Source organism: Tachysurus fulvidraco, chromosome 1 (genome assembly GCF_022655615.1).
Source record: "Tachysurus fulvidraco isolate hzauxx_2018 chromosome 1, HZAU_PFXX_2.0, whole genome shotgun sequence".
Taxonomy (NCBI): domain Eukaryota; kingdom Metazoa; phylum Chordata; class Actinopteri; order Siluriformes; family Bagridae; genus Tachysurus; species Tachysurus fulvidraco.
This window is the reverse complement of record NC_062518.1, coordinates 43,289,978-43,313,608: the sequence shown is the minus strand read 5'-3', so window position 1 is coordinate 43,313,608 and position 23,631 is coordinate 43,289,978. Positions and strand designations below refer to the sequence as shown.

At 34.5% G+C, this 23,631-nt stretch overlaps 2 protein-coding genes and 2 long non-coding RNA genes across 5 annotated transcripts in view; 2 read left to right on the top strand and 2 right to left on the bottom strand.

The window, feature by feature from the left end:
* LOC113650532 (lactose-binding lectin l-2-like) overlaps nucleotides 1-23,631 on the bottom strand; it is a 214,377-nt gene that overhangs the window by 13,477 nt on the left and 177,269 nt on the right. The window lies entirely within an intron of this gene.
* Nucleotides 6,315-6,554, bottom strand: LOC125139018. Its single transcript, XR_007138135.1, has 2 exons — nucleotides 6,508-6,554; nucleotides 6,315-6,432 (listed from the first exon to the last, which is right to left on the bottom strand). It is a non-coding gene; the product is annotated as an uncharacterized LOC125139018 (long non-coding RNA).
* On the top strand, nucleotides 11,313-16,724 carry LOC113650515. Of its 2 annotated transcripts, none has more exons than XR_007138095.1 (3): nucleotides 11,313-11,358; nucleotides 16,271-16,379; nucleotides 16,512-16,724. It is a non-coding gene; the product is annotated as an uncharacterized LOC113650515 (long non-coding RNA). The 2 variants fall into 2 exon arrangements; XR_003442440.2 differs by lacking the exon at nucleotides 11,313-11,358 and adding an exon at nucleotides 16,146-16,184 and having other exon boundaries at nucleotides 16,512-16,723.
* Nucleotides 20,777-22,793, top strand: LOC113650563 (type-2 ice-structuring protein-like). The gene is made up of 8 exons (XM_027158983.2): nucleotides 20,777-20,822; nucleotides 20,921-20,985; nucleotides 21,178-21,201; nucleotides 21,296-21,319; nucleotides 21,541-21,650; nucleotides 22,149-22,283; nucleotides 22,369-22,477; nucleotides 22,608-22,793. The coding sequence occupies exons 2-8, from the start codon at nucleotides 20,925-20,927 to the stop codon at nucleotides 22,676-22,678; spliced, it is 534 nt and encodes a 177-aa protein (XP_027014784.1). The 5' UTR covers nucleotides 20,777-20,822; nucleotides 20,921-20,924; the 3' UTR covers nucleotides 22,679-22,793.

Below are 23,631 nucleotides of genomic sequence, written 5' to 3'. Positions count from 1 at the left end.
CACAACTTCCTTACAGAAGCATTCCTATAGCGTCAGCACTGACGCAGCATCGAGTTCATAGTCACATTTATTTCAGTAATTCAACTTAAATGTTTCTTTTTGCTACTTCGTCCTTCAGTGGTTATAGGTTGCTGCTATATATTATATAAATTCAGTACTCACAGACTGAAGTAGTTTAAGTTTTTTGGTACGTTTAATTGTGATCATTTTGGCTCAGATTTAACATAAACACACCAATTCACTATCTCAGAAAATTAGAATACTTCAGAAGACCTATAAAACACATTTTTAGTGAATTATTGGCCTTTATATGAATATGTATATGTAATCAATACTTGGTAGTACCTTTTTGCTTTACTTACTGACTCAATTCGGCATGGCATGGAAGTGATCAGTCTGTGGCACTGCTGAGGTGGTATGGAAGCCCAGGTTTCTTTGACAGTGGCCTTCAGTTCATCTGCATTTTTTTTTATCTCTTGTTTCTCATTAAAGAAAACATATTGTACTTGAAAGTGTGTAACATGCCAGTTGTGATTTTATTTTATGAAAATAAAAAAATCTTGAATCTCAAAATATCCAAATATTTACTCAGATCAATCAAATAAATCATGTACAATACAGAAATGTCCAATATCTAAAAATAATCAGTGCAGCATGGCACGTTTGGGGGATCAGCCTGTGGCACTGTTGAAGCACTATTGAAGACCAGGTTACTTTGTTAACAGCCTTCAGCTTGTCTGTACTGTTTGGTTGCGTCGGGAATTTTTCATCTTCCTTTTGCCAATACCGCACACATTCTCTATGGGTTCAAGGCAAGCAGGTTGACTGGCCAATCATACCAAGAAATATCATGGTGCGTAAACCAATTACTGGTAGCATCTCAATAAAGTTTGCCAGCAGACAGAAGCATGAAGTGCTCTAAAACTTTACTGGTAGACATCTGCACTGACTTTGGACTTGGCAAAACACAATGGACTAAGACCAGCAGATCACATGCTACCTCAAATCACCCCCAATTGTGGAAACTTCACACCGAACTTCAAGCAACTTGGATTCTGTGCCTCTTTACTCTTCCTCTCTGGGAAGACTCTGGGACCTTGATTTACAAATGAAATGCAGAATTAATCTTTATCTGAAAAGAGGACTTTTACCCACTGAGCACCGGTCCAGATATTTTTCTCCTTAGCCTAAGTAAGACGCTTCTGGTGTTTGTGTCTTGTTTAGGAGTGGCCTGACACTAGGATGGCAACATTCGTAGTGCATTTCCTGAATACATCTGTGAGTGGAGGCTCTTGATGCACTGCTTGTGAAGGACTCTCAAGTTTTCAAGTTTTATGACTGATTACATTAAATCTGTTGAACTTATTTTTAGCTTTAACCTTTTCCCACTACCAATGGGTACTAACCCTAACCCTAGTATTGTATAAAGTGATGTTTAGTAGCAAGAGTGGAAAAGGATACACTCACTGATTAATATAGGCATAATATATATTATGCCGATATATGAATATATATATGAATATATATTCATATATATTAATAGGCATAAGGCAAACCCCTTCTTTTGGCTGCTCCTGTTGAGGAGTCGCCACAGCGGACCATCTGCACATGTACTTCACACAGGTTTTATGCCGGATACCCTTTCTGACACAACCCTCCCATTTTAATACTCACCTCTTCTATCTTGGCCCTTCCGAGTGAACGGACGCAGATTGTGGACAGGGGTTGATACACACGGCCCCTGAGGACTGGGAGGGACGTTTCCTTCAATAGCATTACTTGTACTACCAAATAGATGGCTATGAGCAGGCTGGCTGAGGCCCAAAGCATTTGGCCTTCCTCGATGAAATAGCCAATACTATGGTTGCAATGGTTTACTGAACAATTTTGGGCCGTACATGCACTTACCAACGTGTTAACCATCTCTTCATTTCTTAAATTTGCAGCAACTAAGTTTCTCGCTGACTCACTCATTCTGCCTAAGGTACAAGATATCGGGTGCATCTTGATGACGTCAGGTTTCATTCAATATATTCAGGTTTTATTTAATATATTCAGAATCAATTCAATTCAAGTTTATTTGTATAGTGCTTTTTACAATAGACATTGTCTCAAAGCATCTTTACAGAACATAAACATAGAACAGAAGGTAAACATAAGGAATAATATAAAGAATTAATATAATAAAAAATTCAAGATTATTATTTTATATATATATATATATATATATATATATATATATATATATATATATATATATATATATATATATATATATATATAGTTCACAATGTGTATGTATTTATCCCCAATGAGCAAGTCTGAGGTGACTCAGGCAGCAGTGGCAAGGAAAAACTCCCTTAAATTGGTAAAGGAAGAAACCTTGAGAGGAACCAGACTCAAAGGGGAACCTATCCTCATATGGGTGACACTGGAGGGTGTGATTAGAAATATACAGTCAAACAAATGTTGTATTGGTGTAAGGATCACATGAAGTTCAGATCTCCTCTTTAGTATCACAGAGTCCAACTGGAGCTGCTAAATCTGTAGATGTCTCAGGATTCTCACAGAGTCAGCCTCATCTTAGTGGAGGTCCAAAATCTTCATGGCACGGAAGACGATCGGAGCTGGTACAATGTCTGGATGCCTTGGGATGGGTGAAAAGAGAGAAGCATTGGAGAGGAATTAACATATCTGCTGTTCATAAAAAATATGCGAGTCTGATATAATAGCGCACAATATTATGGGATGTATTATGTGTATGCCTAAAGAGGTGAGTTTTTAATCTACATTTGAACTGGGAAAGTGTGTCTGAGCTCCGAACACTATCAGGAAGACTATTCCAGTGCTTGGGAGCTAAATAAGAAAATGCTCTACCACCTTTAGTGGACTTAGATATTCTGGAAACTACCAGAAGTCCTGAGTTTTGTGATAGAGAGCGCAAAGGACTGTAACGTGTTAGAAGACTAGTTAGATACATGGGAGCTAAACCATTAAGAGCCTTGTATGTAAGTAACAACAGTTTGTAATCAATTCTAAACTTAACAGTTAACAGCCAGTGTAGAGATTATAAAATTGGGGTTATATGGTTATACTTTCTTGTCCTAGTGAGAACTCAGCTGCATTTTGGAGTAACTGTAGCATATTTATTGAAGATGCAGGACAAACACCTAGTAACGCATTACAATAGTCTAGTCCAGAGGTCATGAAAGCATGAACTAGCTTCTCAGCATCGGAAACAGACAGGATGTTTCTCAGCTTGGCAATATTCCTAAAGTGGAAGAAGGCTGTTTTTGTGGTATGGGCGATATGATTTTCAAAAGACAGGTTGCTGTCTAATATAACACCCAGGTCTTTCACTGTCGAGCTACTAGTAACAGTACATCCCTATAAATGGAAATTCAATTTCAAATTCAAAGTGTTTATTGTCATACGCACAGACAGAAAGCATGTTTCCCTGCACAATGAAATTGTTACTTTGCTGTCCACACTAAATGTCATACAGTAAAGTAAAAAGTAAAAAGTAAAAATAAAAATGTGCGAATGAAAAATGAATAAAATAGATTAAAAAAGAGCAATAAAAGAAATAAAGGTGAGGTACAGTTCTTAATAAAGGCAATACGAAGTGCAATGCCGAATAAGTCAATAAAGTGAGGTAGTGCAGTTCTTGGTGAGGTAGTGCAGTTCAAAAAAATGTAGTTCAATGTAAACAGTTATGTCCATGTAAACAGTTAAGCAGTTATGTTATGGAAGTTAAATTGTGAGAGTTTCTGAGTACTGGTTTTTGGACCTATAAGTAGTATTTCTGTAGAGTTTAACAGCAGACAATTGCAGCTCATCCAGTCATTTGTCTCCCTAAGGCATTGAGTTATCATGGACACTTTAGCTATTTCATCTGGTTTTGATGAGATATATAACTGTGTGTCATCAGCATAGCAGTGGAAACTAATCCCATGTCTTCTAATAATGTTCCCTAATATATATATATATATATATATATATATATATATATATATATATATATATATATATATATATATATATATATATATATATAATGGCATATGTTTAGACATCAACATTTATGCCTTTTAACTGCAAAAGAGATTTCAGAGAAACTCCAGCACAGTTTTATATCTGGCTATATAAATATTAATAAATATTATACAGACCCCTGTTGTCCCCATAACCCATGTTAAAAAAAGCCTTAAGGGATCTTGGGATGTTTTGACAAAACAATTCTGCATGTGTGATTCTGCATGTGTTAGATGGATCTATCTCTCTGAGAGTGTATTTAAAAATGACAATAAAATGATAACCATTAAGAAAATAAAATCATACACAACAAATAATAATAATTTTTTTTAGATTTTTTTATTGCTGAAGTTATGAAAGTCTGCCACAGAATCATTTTATAAATTCATCAGTGATGAGGAAAAATATTGTATTATATTTGGTGAGATGCAGTAGGAAGCTTTTCAGCCACTTTCCTTGGCACACACAAAGGCATAGGGGGTGTCACAAGGAATATCATTCCAGTTTTTAGCGGCTACAGATAACAGAAAAATAGACTCGTAAATGCCATGGTATTTGAGTTAAAACAAAAGCAACACTCCACAAGCTATTAAGATACACACAAAAGAAGATTTTTACTTACCCTCAATGTTAATATGCACACAGCACTCTTTGTTGTTATAATTATCTGGTTGTCCTGGATTCCACTTGGTGAAAGTCAATTTGTTGCCATCAGTCCAAAAAAAATCATGAGGCTGAAAGATGAACAGAGGAAATCACAAGGTGTAATAGTTTATTTATTATTTTTTTTTTTTACCATGTTTAAGTCAATAAATCATGCACCATACAGTCAGACAATCCTCTGCTTACCTTCTGACAGTCACTGAGGCCGATATATGTTGGATTCTCCATGGGGTCATAACTACGGATAAGAGCCTTTATCTGCTGATATTCATGCTCGCTGTGTATTGAGACCAAGTGTGCATCAATTGTCTGACAGAATTGTAACATGATTGCATGTTCTTACCTGCAGTTATTATGCACAATTAAGGAACTGACACTATATACATCTCATAAATAAATCTCATTTAAACTTTATACAGGTACCAAACAGCTATAGTAGATATTGTCCAAGACATAATCATTCATCCATTTTAGAATAAATATTTCATTTTCTGTCCTGTCCTGTTACTGTGTTACTGTTCACAGCCTTTTTTCTAGTATAAGATATACTATATATTATTTTATATATTATATATATAATATATAAAATAATCCTTTCACAGATTTTTTACCTTGGTCTAAGTAGAGAAAATGTAAATACATTTGGAAAGAATTAAAATAAACCTCTGCAGAAGCCCAATCCAGTCAGGTGCTGTTGTACAAGTAGCAGCGACCGGAATAGTAATACCATCCAGTTGGGCATTTGTCAGAACATGCACTCTTTACTGCCTGATCTAGAAAGATATATACATATATATATAATATATATATATATATATATATATATATATATATATATATATATATATATATATATATATACACACACAGGTAGACATATTTACATCTTCATTACATCTTTCTTCACTAGAACCAGTATGACAATGTCCCTGTGCACAAAGCAAATCTATAAAGACATGGTTTCCCAAAAGTGGAGCAAAGCGACCCAAGTGTCCTCTGTGGACCTTATTCGTTCAGTTATGGCCTTAATACATTAGCTTGCAGCCTTAAGACTCTGTGGTGATAAAAAAAACATAACCACTATGTTACCCCGATGGTTTTGTATATTTATAATTTTTGTAATAGGAAATAATTAGTTTAAATAAATTAATTACATGAAAAGAAAGTAAAGCTGGTACAAATGAAGTATTCTTAATATCATACTGATCTGTGCACGTATTTTAATTACCTTTCACAATGTCATTATCAGCCGCTAGAAACCAGAAGAAAGAAAAGAGTAATGTAAGTCCTGGTGGTTACAATTACAATTTAGCTGCTTTTCAAGATTTTAATATTTTAATTTTACCTGATATTGGTTTCACCACAGATTAAAAGGAAATTGGGGAAAGGTCATCATTTTTGGTCAATCATTTTATCGATGTTGGTTATAGATACAGATGATGAATTTTAATGATGTTCAAAAAGAAAAAAGAAAATATATTAAAATGAGAGCGATCTGCCAATCACAATAAGTATATATTTATTAATAATATGACATTTTCAAACAAGCAAAATTACAACTGTATTAAAATTTTACATAAAATGTATATCACATTCACTAACAATTTTATTTTTAGTTATATCCTAATATCCTTAATAGAGTTAAGATTCTTACCCAAAGCTGCTCCTGCTGTGGCGAGAATAAGAAGCATCACCACTTTGGTCTGAGAAGCCATAGTTCTATGTTTTAACGCACTGGAAGAGAAAAGCATGATTTGTGTTAATGCAGTAAGAATTGTGTATGTTATACCTCACCACAACTCCACTTACATCTAATCAGGAGGTTTTACTTGCTTGATGTAACAAATTAAGGTAAGTGGTGATGCTTATATAATGATACTGTCAGGAACATCCTCTTTCCAGAGAAAATATTTTTTATCTAAAACATATAAATGATATTTGCACAATGTTGTAAACGTTCTGTGAAGATGCAAAGATAAGGACATGGAATATTTGGAGTGCAGTGCAACTCTGTCTGGCTGAATGGTTGTCGTGGTTATTGTAATACTTAAACTAATATCAACGGAATAGGTGTTCATATTTTGGTGCCCAAACAGGGACTTGAAGAAAAATCTAAAACCAAATAGTAGAATTTGAATTAATTTGTAATGGTTTTAAATGGATCGATTATGCTTATGAGGCTTCATATAGACTGTTTAGAAGTCTAAGTGAATTTTATCCTTGGGCAAGAGTATTAATATTCTGCACTGCTACTACTAAACATATGTGGTAAGAGTTTATAAAATGTATAAATAATGGCTAGCCCAGGTGAGGGAACAGAGGGTGAGAATCCTATAGAGAATTCCTTTCAGCATTCCTTCACCTTTCAGAACCAGACGAGCTTTTCCAATCGCTCAGACATTTGTATTTGGAGAATGAGGTAGATCTGGAAGAGTATTTTTTTATTTTTTATTTTACCAGGAAGTCTCATTGAGATCCAAAATCTCTTTTACAAGAAAGTCCTGGCCAAAGAAGCAGCCATACATAAACACAACATAGTAAAAACATACATACATATAATCATACAAAAATCATTCAAATACAAGGACCTCTCAAGAACCCTAACCCACATTTTTTTATGATGGTCTTAAATGTATTTATTGATATGCACGTTTCTAGTGCATACTTCTTTTTTGGCTTTTTTCCCTGCTTTGCTCCTCTCATCTCGTCTATTGTCTTATACTTTGAGAGACTCTCTTCACACTGCTCTCCAAACTAAAAAAATACCATGGATTTGATAAACTGGTCTCTCAATGCAATTGACACCATCTTCTCGACAAGAAGCTTGGGTTCGGGGGAACCCAACTGCCCTGCCGGAACGTTCGCAGCTGGCAATACGATGGACGCGTGGGAGAAGTGTCGTGTCGTGTGCTGGCGTCTCTTTCCGTGGAGGACGTAGAAGATATCTACCTATTCGGAACCATGATAACATGGATTTGATGCTGGGAGCAACAACTCTCCAGGCCTACACGCTTACACACACACACACACACACACACACACACACACACACACACACACACACACACACACACACACACACACATATATATACGTATATATATATTTATAAAAGATGAGGTCCAGTTACCAGCATGACACTAAACAGGTAGTAGTATCGGCGACTTTTTACTTAAGTACATGTCAGTGAACATACTTCTTTACTTTAACTTGAGAAAACGAGTGTAGTCACTACTTCTACTTTTACTGGAGTCTTTTAAAAACTGAGTATCTGTACTTCTACTGGAATTGTGTATGTTATACCTCACCGCAACTCCACTTACACCTAATCAGGAGGTTTTACTCGCTTGATGTAACAAATTAAGGTAAGTGATGATGCTAATATAGTGATACTGTCAGGAACATCCTCTTTCCAAAGAAAAGATTTTTTATCTAAAACATATAAATGATATTTGCACAATGTTGTAAACGTTCTGTGAAGATGCAAAGATAAGGACATGGAATATTTGAGCTGAGGTATCATGTAATAATGTTTGGACATGTAATTTAACACATTTAATACATTCAGTCATGGATTAAAGATGAAAGTATATATTTGGATTAAGGATGAAAGGATATTTAGACAAAACTACAACTATGCAGTTGCCCCAAATATATTTGGACACTCAGGCCACAGTTACAAATGCAAGTGGGATTTTTGTTAGGAAATATCTGAGATTACAGTGAGATTTGTGTTTAGGAAATATGACTTTCTACTTATCATAGATGTTGATGAGTGAAACATCGGAAAATTCAAGTACTGTTTTTATTCTACACTTGGTGACCATGAATGTCTTATTGCTTTACAAAGACTATGCAAAGAAGTTGTTTATCGGATAAAGCAAACCAAAGACTGTGCATTGCTGGGAAATATTGCTTTATTGTAAATTGTGGGATTGTTGATGTGGTGATTGTTGGTGTAGCTGGATTTGTATTTGCTGGTTAACTCTTTAATACACATGAATCATTAGTAAAATTGGTCTGCTGAGGCCTTTCATTTATTGTAATACTTAAACTAATATCAACAGAATAGGTGTTCATAATTTGGTGCCCAAACAGGGACTTGAAGAAAAATCTAAAACCAAATAGTAGAATTTGAATTAATTTGTAATGGTTTTAAATGGATCGATTATGCTTATGAGTCTTCATATATACTGTGTAGAAGTCTAAGTGAATTTTATCCTTGGGCAAGAGTATTAATATTCTGCACTACTACTAAACATTTGGGGTAAGAGTTTATGAAATTTATAAATAATGGCTAGCCCAGGTAAGGGCTAGCCTGTCGGTATGCTTGTATAGAATGTGCTGGAATAATGACTTCTGTACTGTTACTAATGTGGTCATGTGTTGTTTCTCTCTTGCAGCCTCTCAACATGAATAGGTATGCCACCAAAAACACGGTTGCTGAATAGAAGTGATGAAGCAAGGGTCTCATTCTACCTAAACAAACTACATTCTCATTTTGCTGACCTCATTGTGCATCTTCTTGCAACTGCTCACGTTCGTTTTTTCTTTATTTCATGGGTGAGCATTGCAGCATTATTGCTTTTTCAGTCATAAAGGTGTGTATATAGCAACCTACAAGCTTTCCAGATATGTTGTGGCTGTTAATGTTTTCAGAAGGAACATCTGATTTATGGACTTGCTTGCTTTCTATTTTCTCATCCCCTGTCAGCACTTAAAGATCTCAACAATGTTGCAAATCACAGGACGCTGGACAAATTGAATTACATTGCGACGGTCCTTGTAATCCTTGTCACCGTAATAAACCTGACAATCATCGCAATCAAGTTGTAGAAGACTATGTTTGAGTTATGTTCCGTTTATTTTAATTGTTAAAAAAAACATATCCAAGTTAATAAAAAATATTTTAAAAAGTTGGAGTTAAATTGTGAATCTCTTAGAAATTGTAGTTCCAGCCTGAAGAAACATTGCACTATGTGCTAGTCACTTATACACCTGACTTTGAACACATCCCTGTCAACATCTGTCACATGTGCAATGCTGTGTACATGTGATGCAACAACTTCTCTCACACACACACACAGATTCCTGAGAATAAATGTTTACCTTGTGTATCAGTCTTCTTCCGCTCACTGTTCTTCTCCACCAGCTGAGTGATGATCTTTTTCATCTCACTGTGAGCCTCTCGCTCCTAAAACACATGGGTAGTTGACGTGACATGGCTTTTTCACTGTCACAGAAGATAAAACATAATTTATTTCACATTTTCATAATTTAGAATACTGTAAATGGTTAAACATTTTCTTGTTTTATATGAATTTGTTGTTTTAATACCCAAGTTTTTGTTAGTTTTTTTAGAACTTTGAGCCAAATCTCAAAATTGTCCTATGGTGTGACGGTAGACAACATTATTTCATAAATATTACATTTTATAAATAAAGAAAATAATGTTTAAAAATCTTAATGAACACTCCTGGCATAATTGTGCAAGTGTCTATTTCACTAAGTGGCCATCACTTTTCATATACATACATTTCTAAAAGTGTAGGAATTTCATAAAGTTTGTCACAGAAAAAAATGTCCTTTGGTGTTATGCAAAAACCTAATTTTAATTTGGGCAATATCATGGACAACTACATTTAATTGAAAGACCCCACTCAAGGTCATGTGACTGAAGACCACTATGAAGGCCATGAGAAGTGCACATGGTAAGTATTTCTCTCAGAATTGTTTAAATATTTAACTATGTTTTAAGACCACTGAAGTTGTTAAGTTTTTTGTCCTTTGGTGTGACACCTTTCATCTCTTCATGGTGAAAATGATTCTAATTAGTACTTTCATGTAAAATAAATATCACTTTAAGAAAATAATATTTTAATAATGTGAACAATTCTATCTCAAGTATTTATTTTATGTTATTTAATATAATTTCTTAGTACTTTTTAAACGTCACACCATAGGACACATTTACAGTATTGTTGAGTGAAAAAGTGAAAAAATATGTGAAGTCATTGACAAAATGAGTGACCAGTACTATTTTATGAAACTTTCATACTCCACAAATATTTCTGACATTTTCATACTCCACAAATATATGTATTTTTTCTTAAAAAGTTATGCATTCCAAAAAAAGTACTTTTTCTTGGTCATTTGTCAACTACCCACATACATAGAGCACAAGAAGTTTAATGTAAAGATTAATGTCAATTAAAGGGTTTATGTGGCATAACTTGGGTTTTCTTCCACATTATTTGCCTGAAAATTACCATGACTGTTCCAAATTATGCACTTTGCACGTAAAATAAATTTTGTCTATTTTCGTTGAAATATGTGTTCGTAAAATAATTTAGTACCTCCTGTGTTCATATTTAGTGGGCAATGGGTTTCACTTTTGCTCTTTTCAGTGCAATGAACATACATACAGACACAAAAACGCACACATAAAATGTCCACTAACACACGCACCCAAAACACACTCACACACCACACACACGCTGTGTTTTCATATTCAAATCATATTTGCTTCCTCTCTCTTATTTATGAATTTAGTTGCATCAGTCAGCTTTGACCTGGGGATGTGCTGACATCATTCCTCGCACTGCACCCCGCAACCTCCGATCTACCAGCACTGCTCGACTGGTTCCACCATCTCTCAGGGTAAGAGGCAAGTATACTACAAGACTCTTCTCTGTTCTGGCACCAAGGTGGTGGAACGAACTTCCCCTAGAGGTCCGGACAGCTGAGTCACTGGCTATTTTCAAGTGGCGGTTGAAGACCTACTTATTCAGGAAACACTTCAACTAGCACTTCTTTCCTTATCTTTTGCATTAAAAAAAAAAAAAATGTACGTATGTACGTCGCTCTGGATAAGGGCGTCTGCCAAATGCTGTAAATGTGTGTGTAGCCCGTTTTTGGATGATCAGGTGACATCTGGTGGGCAAAATAGACTTTTATTAGGTTTTATAATAGGATTTATTATTTGCTGACATTAAAAATGGTCAAAATGGTAGAAGCTTTTTCCTTAGAGACCAATGTTCAGTCACAGATCAGATAAGATATACCTTTATTCGCCCCACAATGGGAACATTTCTTTGTTACAGCAGCAAAGAGAAAGAAATGTAAAAGACCGATGTATGTTAGAGCCTCCGTGGGGTCATGAGTATGAATAAGAGCCTTTATCTGCTGATATTCATTCTCACTGTGTATTGAGACCAAGTGTGCATCAAATTTCTGACAGAATTTCTAAAAAACAAACAGAACTGTACCATCATTGCATGTTCTTACTTGCAGTTATTATGCACAATTAAGGAACTGACACTGTATACATCTCATAAATAAATCTCATTTTAAACTTTATACAGGTACCAAACAGCTATAGAAGATATTGTCCAAGACACAATCATTCATCGATTTTAAAATAAATATTTTATTTTCTGCCCTGTCCTGTTACTGTGTTACTGTTCACAGCCTTTTTTCTAGTATAAGATATACTATATATTATTTTATATATTATATATATAATATATAAAATAATCCTTTCACAGATTTTTTACCTTGGTCTAAGTAGAGAAAATGTAAATACATTTGGAAAGAATTAAAATAAACCTCTGCAGAAGCCCAATCCAGTCAGGTGCTGTTGTACAAGTAGCAGCGACCGGAATAGTAATACCATCCAGTTGGGCATTTGTCAGAACATGCACTCTTTACTGCCTGATCTAGAAAGATATATATATATATATATATATGCACACACAGGTAGACATATTTACATCATATTTACATACGTATATGTACATACACACACTTGTCTTGATATGCTGCAGCATTACAATTTTTCTTCACTAGAACCTTCCATTTAGAGAAGAACAGGGGGGGTCTTGTAAGTGATGGTTTGGCCCCCACATAGGAATATTCCGTTGAAACAGAATAATTTAACAAAAAGAATTTATGCTTTAAAACATTTGCACAGTACTGTATGTCTTTATGCAATGTTTTATGGTCAGCAAAATATACTTTATTGCTAGAATATGCTTTTTGAACATCTTGTTCTAGTTTTAGTCCCCCTTTGATGTAATAATAAGCTCCACAAGGTCCACAGAGGACACTTGGGTTGCTTTACTCCACCTTTGGGAAACCATGTCTTTATAGATTTGCTTTGTGCACAGGGACATTGTCATACTGGTTCTAGTGAAGAAAAATTGAATGCTGCAACATATCAAAACCAGTGTGTGTATGTACATCTTTCTGTTAACTCCTTCTGTTTTAACGTATATATCCCAAGACAGATTCAATGATGTTCAATGATCAGGACTATGTGGGGGCCAAACCATCACTTACAAGACCCCCTGTTCTTCTCTAAATGGAAGATGGTTCTTAATGATTCTTACTTTAATCTTTTAGCTTTTGGTTTCAGTATATTCATTTTCGGCTGCTATAAGTTGCCTTGTAGCCCTTATTTGTTCAGTTATGGCCTTAATACATTAGCTTGCAGCCTTAAGACTCTGTGGTGATAAAAAAAAAATAACCACTATGTTACCCCAATGGTTTTGTATATAACGTCTGTAATAGGAAATAATCAGTTTAAATAAATTAATTACATAAAAAGAAAGTAAATCTGGTACAAATAAAGTATTCTTAATATCATACTGATCTGTGCAGGTATTGTAATTACCTTCCACAATCTCAAGAACAGCCTCTAGAATCCAGAAGAAAGAAAAGAGTAATGTAATTCCTGGTGGTTACAATTACAATTTAGCTGCATTTCAAGATTTTAATATTTTAATTTTACCTGATGATATGTTTGCCACAGCTTAAAAGGAAATTCGGGAAAGGTCATCATCTTTGGTCAATTATTTTTTCGATGTTGTTTATTGATACAGATGACGAATTTTAATGATGTTCAAAAAGAAAAAAGAAAATATATTAAAAAGAGAGCGATCTGCCAATCACAATAAGAACCAAATTATACTTTTATTAATAATATATTCCTCTTTCCAAAGAAAATATTTATTTTATCTAAAACATACAAATGATATTTGCACAATGTTGTAAACGTTCTGTGAAGATGCAAAGATAAGGACATGGAATATTTGAGCTGACGAAGCATGTTATAATGTTTGGACATGTAATTATTTTAACACATACAATGTTAGTGTAGCTGTACATTCAGACATGGATTAAGGATGAAAGTATATTTAGACAAAACTACAACTGTGCAGTTGCCCCCAAATATATTTGGACACTTACAGTAGGCCACAGTTACAAATGCAAGAATTTAACTGTATATTACATGAAACTGCTGTCATTTTGTTCATGTTCCTGCAAATTGCAGCCTTTTTCTATTCTTGAAGCTGATGAATGGTTTTCCCTGCATTAGTTTCTCTGTACCAATCCTTGTTGATTGTGTCTTGAATTTGGTGTAACAGATGGGTGTTCTGCATGAGCTCAAGGCCATGGTCTATATGGGAGTAATTGAGGGGTTCCAGAGTGACTAGTTTTGGTTCTGAAAACACATGGAATCTCTGGAAGACTGACACAGACTTTTGGAATCAGAAATTGGCTTGAATTTAGTGCCATCCAGCTTTCAGTCCTGAGCACTTTTTCAGTCCCTGGCACTGAAAAGCATCCCATGCAACAGTGTTGCCACCACCATGCTTTATTGTGGGTATGACACTCTCAAGGTGATGGAAAGTGAGGGGATTTTACCACACATCATATTTCCCATGATGGCCACAATGTCCAATTTTAGTCTCATTAAACTTGAGAACCAGAGAGAATGTCTTCTACATTTGTTCCTCTTTTTTCTCTTAACACCTTCCATAATGCCCCACTGTGTGAAGAGTGTATGGCTTAAAGTGGTCTTATGGACTGACACCACCATCTCTGCTGTGGATACCTGCAGCTCCAACGGTGTCCAAGAATCAAGAAGTCAAGAAACTTTTATTGTAATTTCAACCATATACAGTATAGCTCTTGCAGTACACAGTGAAATGAGACACCGTTTCTCCAGGAACATGGTGCTACATAAAAGCAAAGACAGAGCTAAGGACTTAGTAAGTTAGTCATAGACACATAAAGTGCATCTGAGCAACTTGGTGCAAACAGTGCAGGAAAAAAGACAATGCAAACAAAAAATATAAGACATTACAAAAAAGACAATACACAAAAGACAATAAACAAAAAGTGTAGATATTGTATGTTCCATCAATATGCGTGTGCAGAAATACTGGAATGAACACAGTATTATAGCAGCAGTTGCATGAGGTAATAAAAAGTATTGTGCAAAACTGAAATGTAAGACAGCATGTGCAAAGAGCAAAAAACAGTGTTCAAAAACAGCATGTAAACAGGTTGATGGATGTATATTGAAAGAGTGTGTATTTGGTGGAGGTCTGTGCAGTCCATACAGTTGATGTGCATGTGTGTGTTGTGCTCATTACAGTACAGTTCCGTTAAAGGAGTCTGAGGGTTTGTGGAAAGAAACTGTTACACAGTCTGGTCGTGGACTGTAGTGGTGCCATTGTCTTTGCATTTTATTATAATGAATATAATAATGCTCGGTGTGTGGACAACAAACGTCGGTACTCTCACATTCTCCATTCACCAGACTTTTAATTGAACCCACCTGGTCCTCTTTTGTGTGCTTGGTTCTTTTCTCATTCTCCCCATATTAAGTGCATCTGAGTTTGGTATATTCTGAGTTTCCTATGATATATATTGTTGTTAAACCTTTGTATTTTGGCTGTCCTTTGAATTTTTGAAATTTGAATCGCAGGTTGTAAAGCAGGTTGTACAGGAAATAACAATATTTTTGCATATCACTAACCTCTGGTCTCTTCGTTTTATGCTATCTATGAATCTTATTATCAGTTAGGCTTTGTCATCTTGAAAACAACAGTTTGTTTCAGATGTCTGTATCACAGGAATCATCTGTTCAGTTTTATATCTATGATAAGTGGGTTTTTTTTGCCACTCATGGATTAAAAAGCATGATACATTAACCAACAAACTACTGGATGAATGGAAGTACAATAACTGTGTAACCCATTTGAACTCTATTGAGCAGTGTATAACAATACAAAAGCTGAAAATTTGTATTTGTCATGGATAGCATATGACCCATGGGATTGATGTAGATAGAAGCACTTATAGAATATTATACTGTCTTTGAACTGCCAGTGTCTCTGTCAGCTTTGTGCTCAGGTCTTCATCAGTGAACATTTGCATGAAGAAATTAGTGTTAGGTCTATGATGAACTCAGAAAGTACCCTGACCTATTATTTTCTCAGCAGCTGTGTGTGTGTGTGTGTGTGTGTGCGTGCGCGTGTGTGTTTTGCTGTTGTTTTTAGAAACACTGTCAGAATCTTAGTGAACACTTGCTCTCAATACAAAATGAAAATGAATATCGACTGGTTAAGTTTCTTATTGGTGTTCAAAATCTAAAGGAGAAGCCAACATGGATTGGCCTTTCTAGTTGTCGGCAGGTTTGCTAAGTAACAAACAAGATTTTTTTAACCAACTGAAAAATTACAGCCTGTAATAGACTTTGGTTCACTTTTCTTCCCATTAGATATTTAAGTGGGCTTGGTCTGATGACACTCAACTGACTTTCACCAAGTGGAACTTTGGAGAACCAAATCATCTGTTGGGAGAGTGCTGTGTGAATATAAACTCTGGCAGTAAGCAGATTTAGAAACTTCTTTTGTAGTTGTATTGTGTTTAGACTTTGTTTCTAATTCAGGTTTTATGTGGCTTTTTGATTTAAATCATTTTTATCCTTTACAAATCAATATTGTTTTCTGTGTCTGCAGTAAATAAGGACTGGAGTGACATGAACTGCAAAATGAAATATCCCTTTGTTTGTGCCAAAGAGCTTGACTGAAATGTTCTCATCCTCATTTCACCAAGAAGTTAAAACTATTATTTTATTTATTTTTTATTCTCACTAAAAAATTACAAAAATCACTTACCGTTAATGGATCAATAAAAAAAATCTTCAGGCCTAAGTGTTTATGAAATTGTTTAATAAATGCTCATTATTTCAAAACACATTCTCAGAAAATAAAATCTAGATTCCTCTATAAGGTTACTCCACTTATTCCTTTCATTTCATTAAATCACCCAACAAATGGTTTCTCCTTTATTAGACCTATAAGAACTTTAGATGCATTAATTATCCAATGTAAGTTTCTTTCTTATGTAATGCACTGATCTGCTTTGTGTTTAAAGGCAGCAGTTTGCTAAACAAACAAAACTCTTAACCAACACAGTGTTTTGTGACCCTGGTACAGAGTCGTAAATCTTTATTTTCCTCTTGGCTGTTCTTACGATGGGGAAAGTAGCATGAGTGATTTCAGTGTTGTAAGCATCTCATCAGTGTATAGATGAATCTGACGATTCATCTTCTCATGTTCAAGAAGAACAATAGTTATACAAGACACTGAAAACTTTAATGAAAGAATTAAAAAACATATTAGGGTAAAAAAAAAAAACTGAAGAATTAAGAACTCCAAAACAAGGAAACTTAAGATGTAACATTATATTGACTCATAACAATCAGTCATTTTATATTTTGGTTTCCTTGTTCCTTGAAGCTTGGGTATCTTCCAGAAGGAAGAGAATATATCTTCACTATCAAGATGTTTCAGGACATAATGTTTTAATTTTACAGAGAATTTTAAAGGTGTAAAATGGCAAAGTTAATAAAAAAAGTTAATAAAATTTTTTTCTATACTTCTGTGAAGCTGCTTTGTAAATAATAAAGTGAATTGAAATATTTTTTGTAAATATTTGAATAGCAATAATTTAATGTGAATAAATTATTTAATGCTGCTTGAGTAAATTTGTGTTTACTTGTAATGTTTCCTGCAGACTTTAAATCTACACTAACTCTCATCTACAGCACAGACAAGTGTCTACAGTAAGTTCTGTTTCTCACTGATACATTAAACTATGAAGAGTTGTTCACTACTTATTCTAAACAAAATGTAAAATCACTGCAAACAAATACAAATAAAAATCAAACTGCTTTTTGAAATAAACAAAGAAACTGACTATCTAGGATTACTACTGTAGGTTTGATGGGTTTTTTACATATCAGATTTACTTGTTGTTATAAAAACACAACATCCACAATTATTAAGAGATTATACCACATGGTGTTGGAGTAATAATCGCTTGATTTCCAGCCTTGGGATCTGGAAAACTATTTTTCAGCAAGGGATTTTTACCAAAATATTTTGGAGACAAATCTCATGCCATCAGTCCAGCACCTCAAGCTGGGCCAAAATTGGGTTGCAAAATGTATCAGTGTTCCCGAACACACCAGCCAAGTGATATCTGAATACCCAAAGAAGAAAAAATCAAAGTATTAGAACAGCCAGTGAAAAGTCCAGACCACAACCCTACAGAGATGTTGTGGCAGGATCTTAAGAGCTTTTGATAAACAAATGCATTCAAATACTACAAAAAATGTGTGTTTTCCCCAAGTTATTGTTGCTAAAATTACTTCTACGTGTTATAAAATTACAGTGTTTACTTATTTTTTCCCACTTTTTTTCCTACAACATTACTGTTCTGATTTTATTCCCACTATGTTAATTTACATAATCCAAGAACTCCAAAACAAGGAAACTAAGATATAAGTTTACATTGATGCATCATTATCAATAGAACTTTATAAGCTTGGCTTGGATTATGTCCCAGAAAGAAGAGGATTTATCTTATCTATCAAGATGCTCAGTGTCATATTATAGTCATTATGTTTTATTACATTCATACATTCATTCATTTCTACCGCTTTATCTGAACTTCTCGGGTCATGGGGAGCCTGTGCCTATCTCAGGCGTCATCGGGCATCGAGGTAGGATACACCCTGGACGGAGTGCCAACCCATCGCAGGTCCCACAACACACTCATTCACTCACACAATCACACACTACGGACAATTTTCCATCGATGCCAACATACCATGCATGTCTTTGGACCGGGGGAAGAAACCGGAGTACCCGGAGGAAAACCCCGAGGCACGGGGAGAACATGTAAACTCCACACACAAGGCAGAGGTGGGAATCAAACCTCCAACCCTGGAGGTGTGAGGCGAACGTGCTAACCACTAAGCCACTGTGCCCCCCTGTTTTATTACATATTACAGAGAATTTTTAAAGGTGTAAAATCATAAAGGTGCCACAAGAATGTAAAGGAATATAATTATACATTAGTTTAATGAAATGCCGGTTGCAAACATTTGAATAGCTGTTTTTGTCAGAATAAATAATTTAATGCAGCATGAAATTTATGAATTTATATATACAGGTTATGTTTCATGCAGCCTTTAAATCTACATTTTCATCTGTTTCTACGATTTGAGGAGCTGTTCATTAATTCCAGATTCAACATGACAATTTAAATGTTAATTGCTAATAATACACAAAATAAATGCTTATAAAAAATAAATTTCTTTTAGAAAATAGTGAAGAAACTCATTATCACAGCTTTTTTCATTCGGTCTATGAACATGAGTTGTATTTTCCGTGACAGTTTAATTTACATCTGAGATTTATTTGTTATAATAAATACATGAGTGAAGATTGCAGACTTGATATTTTATGGCCAATAAAGTTGTCCATAAAAGTTAGCCACACAAACAAATTACTTCAAGTGATGACAAAAAACAGATTTCTTTTTACAAAAATCATTCATTCAGAAACCAGGTGGGAAAGAAATTAGTCGCTTTCTACTTCCTTCATCATAAAGAGATTGACTAGCATTCATGTTTTTCTAAGGAAATGCATGAGTAGTTAATAATCAGGAAGTGTGACCACCTCAACAAAAGCAGATGATTTGGTAGTATGGTATTCTTGGGCACCAACCAAGGACATAAGCCATGACCTCAGGAAAGCAGTTCTTGCTGCTCCTCATTTTAGAAGGGTTATAAAGCCATTTCCACTGGATTTGATATTCACCACTGGACACAGAGAAGCACTGATTTTAAATGAATAGCCCTCACAACAGTTGCCAGTCCTCTCAGCAGATTGAATTTGTCAGCAAATTATGTCCAAGATGAGACCATTAAGTGCTCAGAGATATAATGAAAAAGCAAAGTACCACATCATGTGATCTACAAGGCCTCTGTAAGCACATTCAGTGCTGATGCTCGCTAAAATTCTGCAAAAATTCCCTTTGGCCTAATCTGACCAAGGTGAACATTTTTAGTCATCCTGCAGTGCTATGTTTGGTAATAATAATAATAATAATAATAATAATAATAATAATAATAATAATAATATTTAAAAAGACAGCGTATCACCAAAAACACTTGGGTTTGTTTTGCTGCCTCAAGACCTGAAAAACTAGCAGACATGAATACAACAATGATCTCTACTTTATACCAGAATATTCTTCAAACAATGGGAAGTCATCTGTCCAGCAGCTTAGTCACAACATCTGAATGGCCAAGGAAGAAAAAAAATGGAGGTGTTCAAAAATCAACATATATTGAAATTTGTTGTTTTTTGTTGTCACCTGAGTTTATTTGTTTATTTCTAGAAGTAAAAGACCACACAATTGTTGTCATGGCCCGGATAAATAAAAATATAGAACTTTACTTTCTATTTCCCCATGACTCTGTTATTTCCTTAGCTGGTTACTAGTTACTCTTTCCATCAACATTAATTAGTAATTTCACATAAAGGGGGTGATGTTTTAACACGTGTAGACACATGGAAATGTCGAGACATTTATCACATAGTCATGTGGTAACAATTTGTCTTAGAATTTTGCTATATTGCCATTGGCGTTGTAAAGTCCATCTAAAGTCCAACTAGTAACCCAATTTCAGGCTCTGACCAGGAACTGTGATGTAGCAATACACAAAAACAGCCCTTTGTTAAAGCACATCAATGGAGACAATAACAAAAACTCCACCTCAATATTTCATCTCTGCCAATACACCAGTGTCCTTGAACTTGTTTTAAGTGGAGTTATGTTTATATGTGAATCATTAACTATATATATCAAATTATTTTATTTTGGTAGTGGTGGTGATAGAGGCTTGATTACTATATAAGCACCACCACTTCACCCATGTTTTATATCAAGCAAGAAGAATCTCCTGATTAGACGTAAGTTTGATAGTCTTTTTAAGTGTTACCTGTTCCAGCTTTATTTAATGAATGTAATTAAATAATGAATGTTTTTCTTTTTGTGCATTAAAAACTAGAGCTATGGCTCGTCGGACTGAAGTGCTATTACTTCTTATTCTCACCATCGCTGCAACAGCTTTTGGTAACAAAGATAAATAGACTTAAAGCTTTTCACATCAGTCCACATGATTTTATGTAATAGCCGTTAATGAAAATATGAGATGCTATAGCATTTGCTAGTGACTCATTTTTTAAATATTGCAACCTCACATTTTTATTGAAATTAATTTGATTGATGAATGTGCTAAAAATAATATGTTTTTCTCTTTGTAAGCTGATGAGGAGAAACCTCTTTCAGGTAATGATCACATTAAATCCTTGATAATAAACAGTAAAAGAGTCATTATAGCAACCAGCACTAACATGTCTCTTTTTTCTCTCTTTTATAACAGATGTATTTGATCAGCAATTAAACGGTAATTAAAAATGTTGTACAAATCAGAAACGACTAATAGAATCTCTCTCTGGTCACTTCTTAAATCTTGCATCATTATTTAGAATAAGGATTTATTTGTAAATTCAGTATGTTAATTCATGGACACGACTTGTTTTAAAAATGAACCACCTTGTCACCTTTGCAGTTTTGTCTAAAGATTTTTGTTTGTTTGTTTTCTTTTATTTTTGATTATTTATGAAGTGTCAGCTGGACACTATCGAGCAAAAGGCATGTGTCCATTTGGCTGGATGATTTATGGCAAACGTTGCTTCAGGTATCAGGCTACCAGCATGAACTGGGATTCGGCTGAGGTACAAATTCATTTCATTTCAACTTTGCCTGTCTTTTTTTAAGAATCTTATTTGATTAGAAAATTTGCTTTGATTCGATGAGAGTCACTATAAACAGTAATACCTCAGGACAGAGAGTCTTAATTATTTCATAGAACAGAATTTGAAATGGGGATCAGCTGATTAGAACATTTCAGCAATATACATAAGTCAACATTAAATACATACATTAAAACTAAACTAAGCATTAAATAAAGCTACAGGGGGAAAAAGCAACATTAAGAAACCAGCTGAGCAAGAAATAAGTCTGTTCTTATATGCGCAATCATTAAATTAATAATTAGCAGCCGGGTTTTCCTAATTAAACCATAAATGCTACACTACATCAGCCCTATGTGTGTGCTCCCAATGCACTGCTATGACCTTGTGTCCCCTTGAGAATGTATTTCTTCTTTTTTATATGTAAAATTGTCCCTTATAAAATTCCTTGTAAGGCAATTTTTTTTGTTTTTTTTTCAGAAACACTGTCAGAATCTTAGCGGACACTTGGTCTCAATACAAAATGAAAATGAATATCGACTGGTTAAGTTTCTTATTGGTGTTCAAGAACTAAACGAGAAGCCAACATGGATCGGCCTTTCTAGTTGTCGGCAGGTTCGCTAATTAACAAACAAGATTTTTTAACAAACTGAAAAATTACAGCCTGTAATAGACTTTGGTTCACTTTTCTTCCCATTAGATATTTAAGTGGGCTTGGTCTGATGACACTCAACTGACTTTCACCAAGTGGAACTTTGGAGAACCAAATCATCTGTTAGGAGAGTGCTGTGTGAATATAAACTCTGGCAGTAAGCAGATTTAGAAACTTCTTTTTTAGTTGTATTGTGTTTAAACTTTTTTAAATTTAGGTTTTATGTGGCATTTTAATTTAAATATTTTTTATCATTTTCAAATCAATATTGTTTTCTGTGTCTGCAGTAAATAAGGACTGGAGTGACATGAACTGCAAAATGAAATATCCCTTTGTTTGTGCCAAAGAGCTTGATTGAAATGTTCTCAACCTCATTTCACATACAAGTTCTTTTTATTCTCACTAATGGATTTACAAAAATCCTACTGTACAATTTACTGTAATTTGATCAATAAAAAAATCTTCAGATTTAAGTGTTTCTGAAATTATTTAATAAATGCTCATTATTTAAATATATATAATATATATATATAAATCCTGTTGCTCAACAACGTTCCATATGTGGAACACCACCACTAGGATCTAGGCTGCGTCGAATTCATTGTAACTTTTACGCATTAAATCCTCTAAATACACGGTCATGTTATACACTGTTTGAAAGCTTACACTCGGGATTTTATTAAGCCCACACACAAAGCATAATGATTTATAGCCATCATAATAATTTAATCAAAATTTATAGTGAACTGAACTAGGTGGTGCTAGACCAGTTGTTCCTTACTTTTAGACGCTTTCCTTTCTTCACTGGGGTAATGTTTTCCGAAACAAATGCTTCACAAAAATCCCCAAGAGTCCAAGGAACTGGAATCAGGTACAGAGTCGTAAATCTTTATTTTCCTCTTAGCTGTTCTTAAGATGGGGAAAGTAGCATGGGTGATTTCAGTGTTGTAAGCATCTCATCAGTGTATAGATGAATCTGACGATTCATCTTCTCATAAAAGAACAATAGGTATACAAGACACTGAAAACTTTAATGAAAGAATTAAAAAACACATTAGGGTGTTTTTTTTAAGAACTCCAAAACAATGAAACTAAGATGTAACATTATATTGACTCATAACAATCAATGTCATTTTATAATTTGGTTTCCTTGTTCCTTGAAGCTTGGGGATCTTCCAATACTTTCTATACTTCTTTGAAGCTGCTGTGAGACCATGTCCATTGTTCAAACCGTCATACAAATAAAGTGAATTGAAATAGTTTTTGTAAATATTTGAATAGCAATAATTTACTGTGAATAAGTTATTTTAT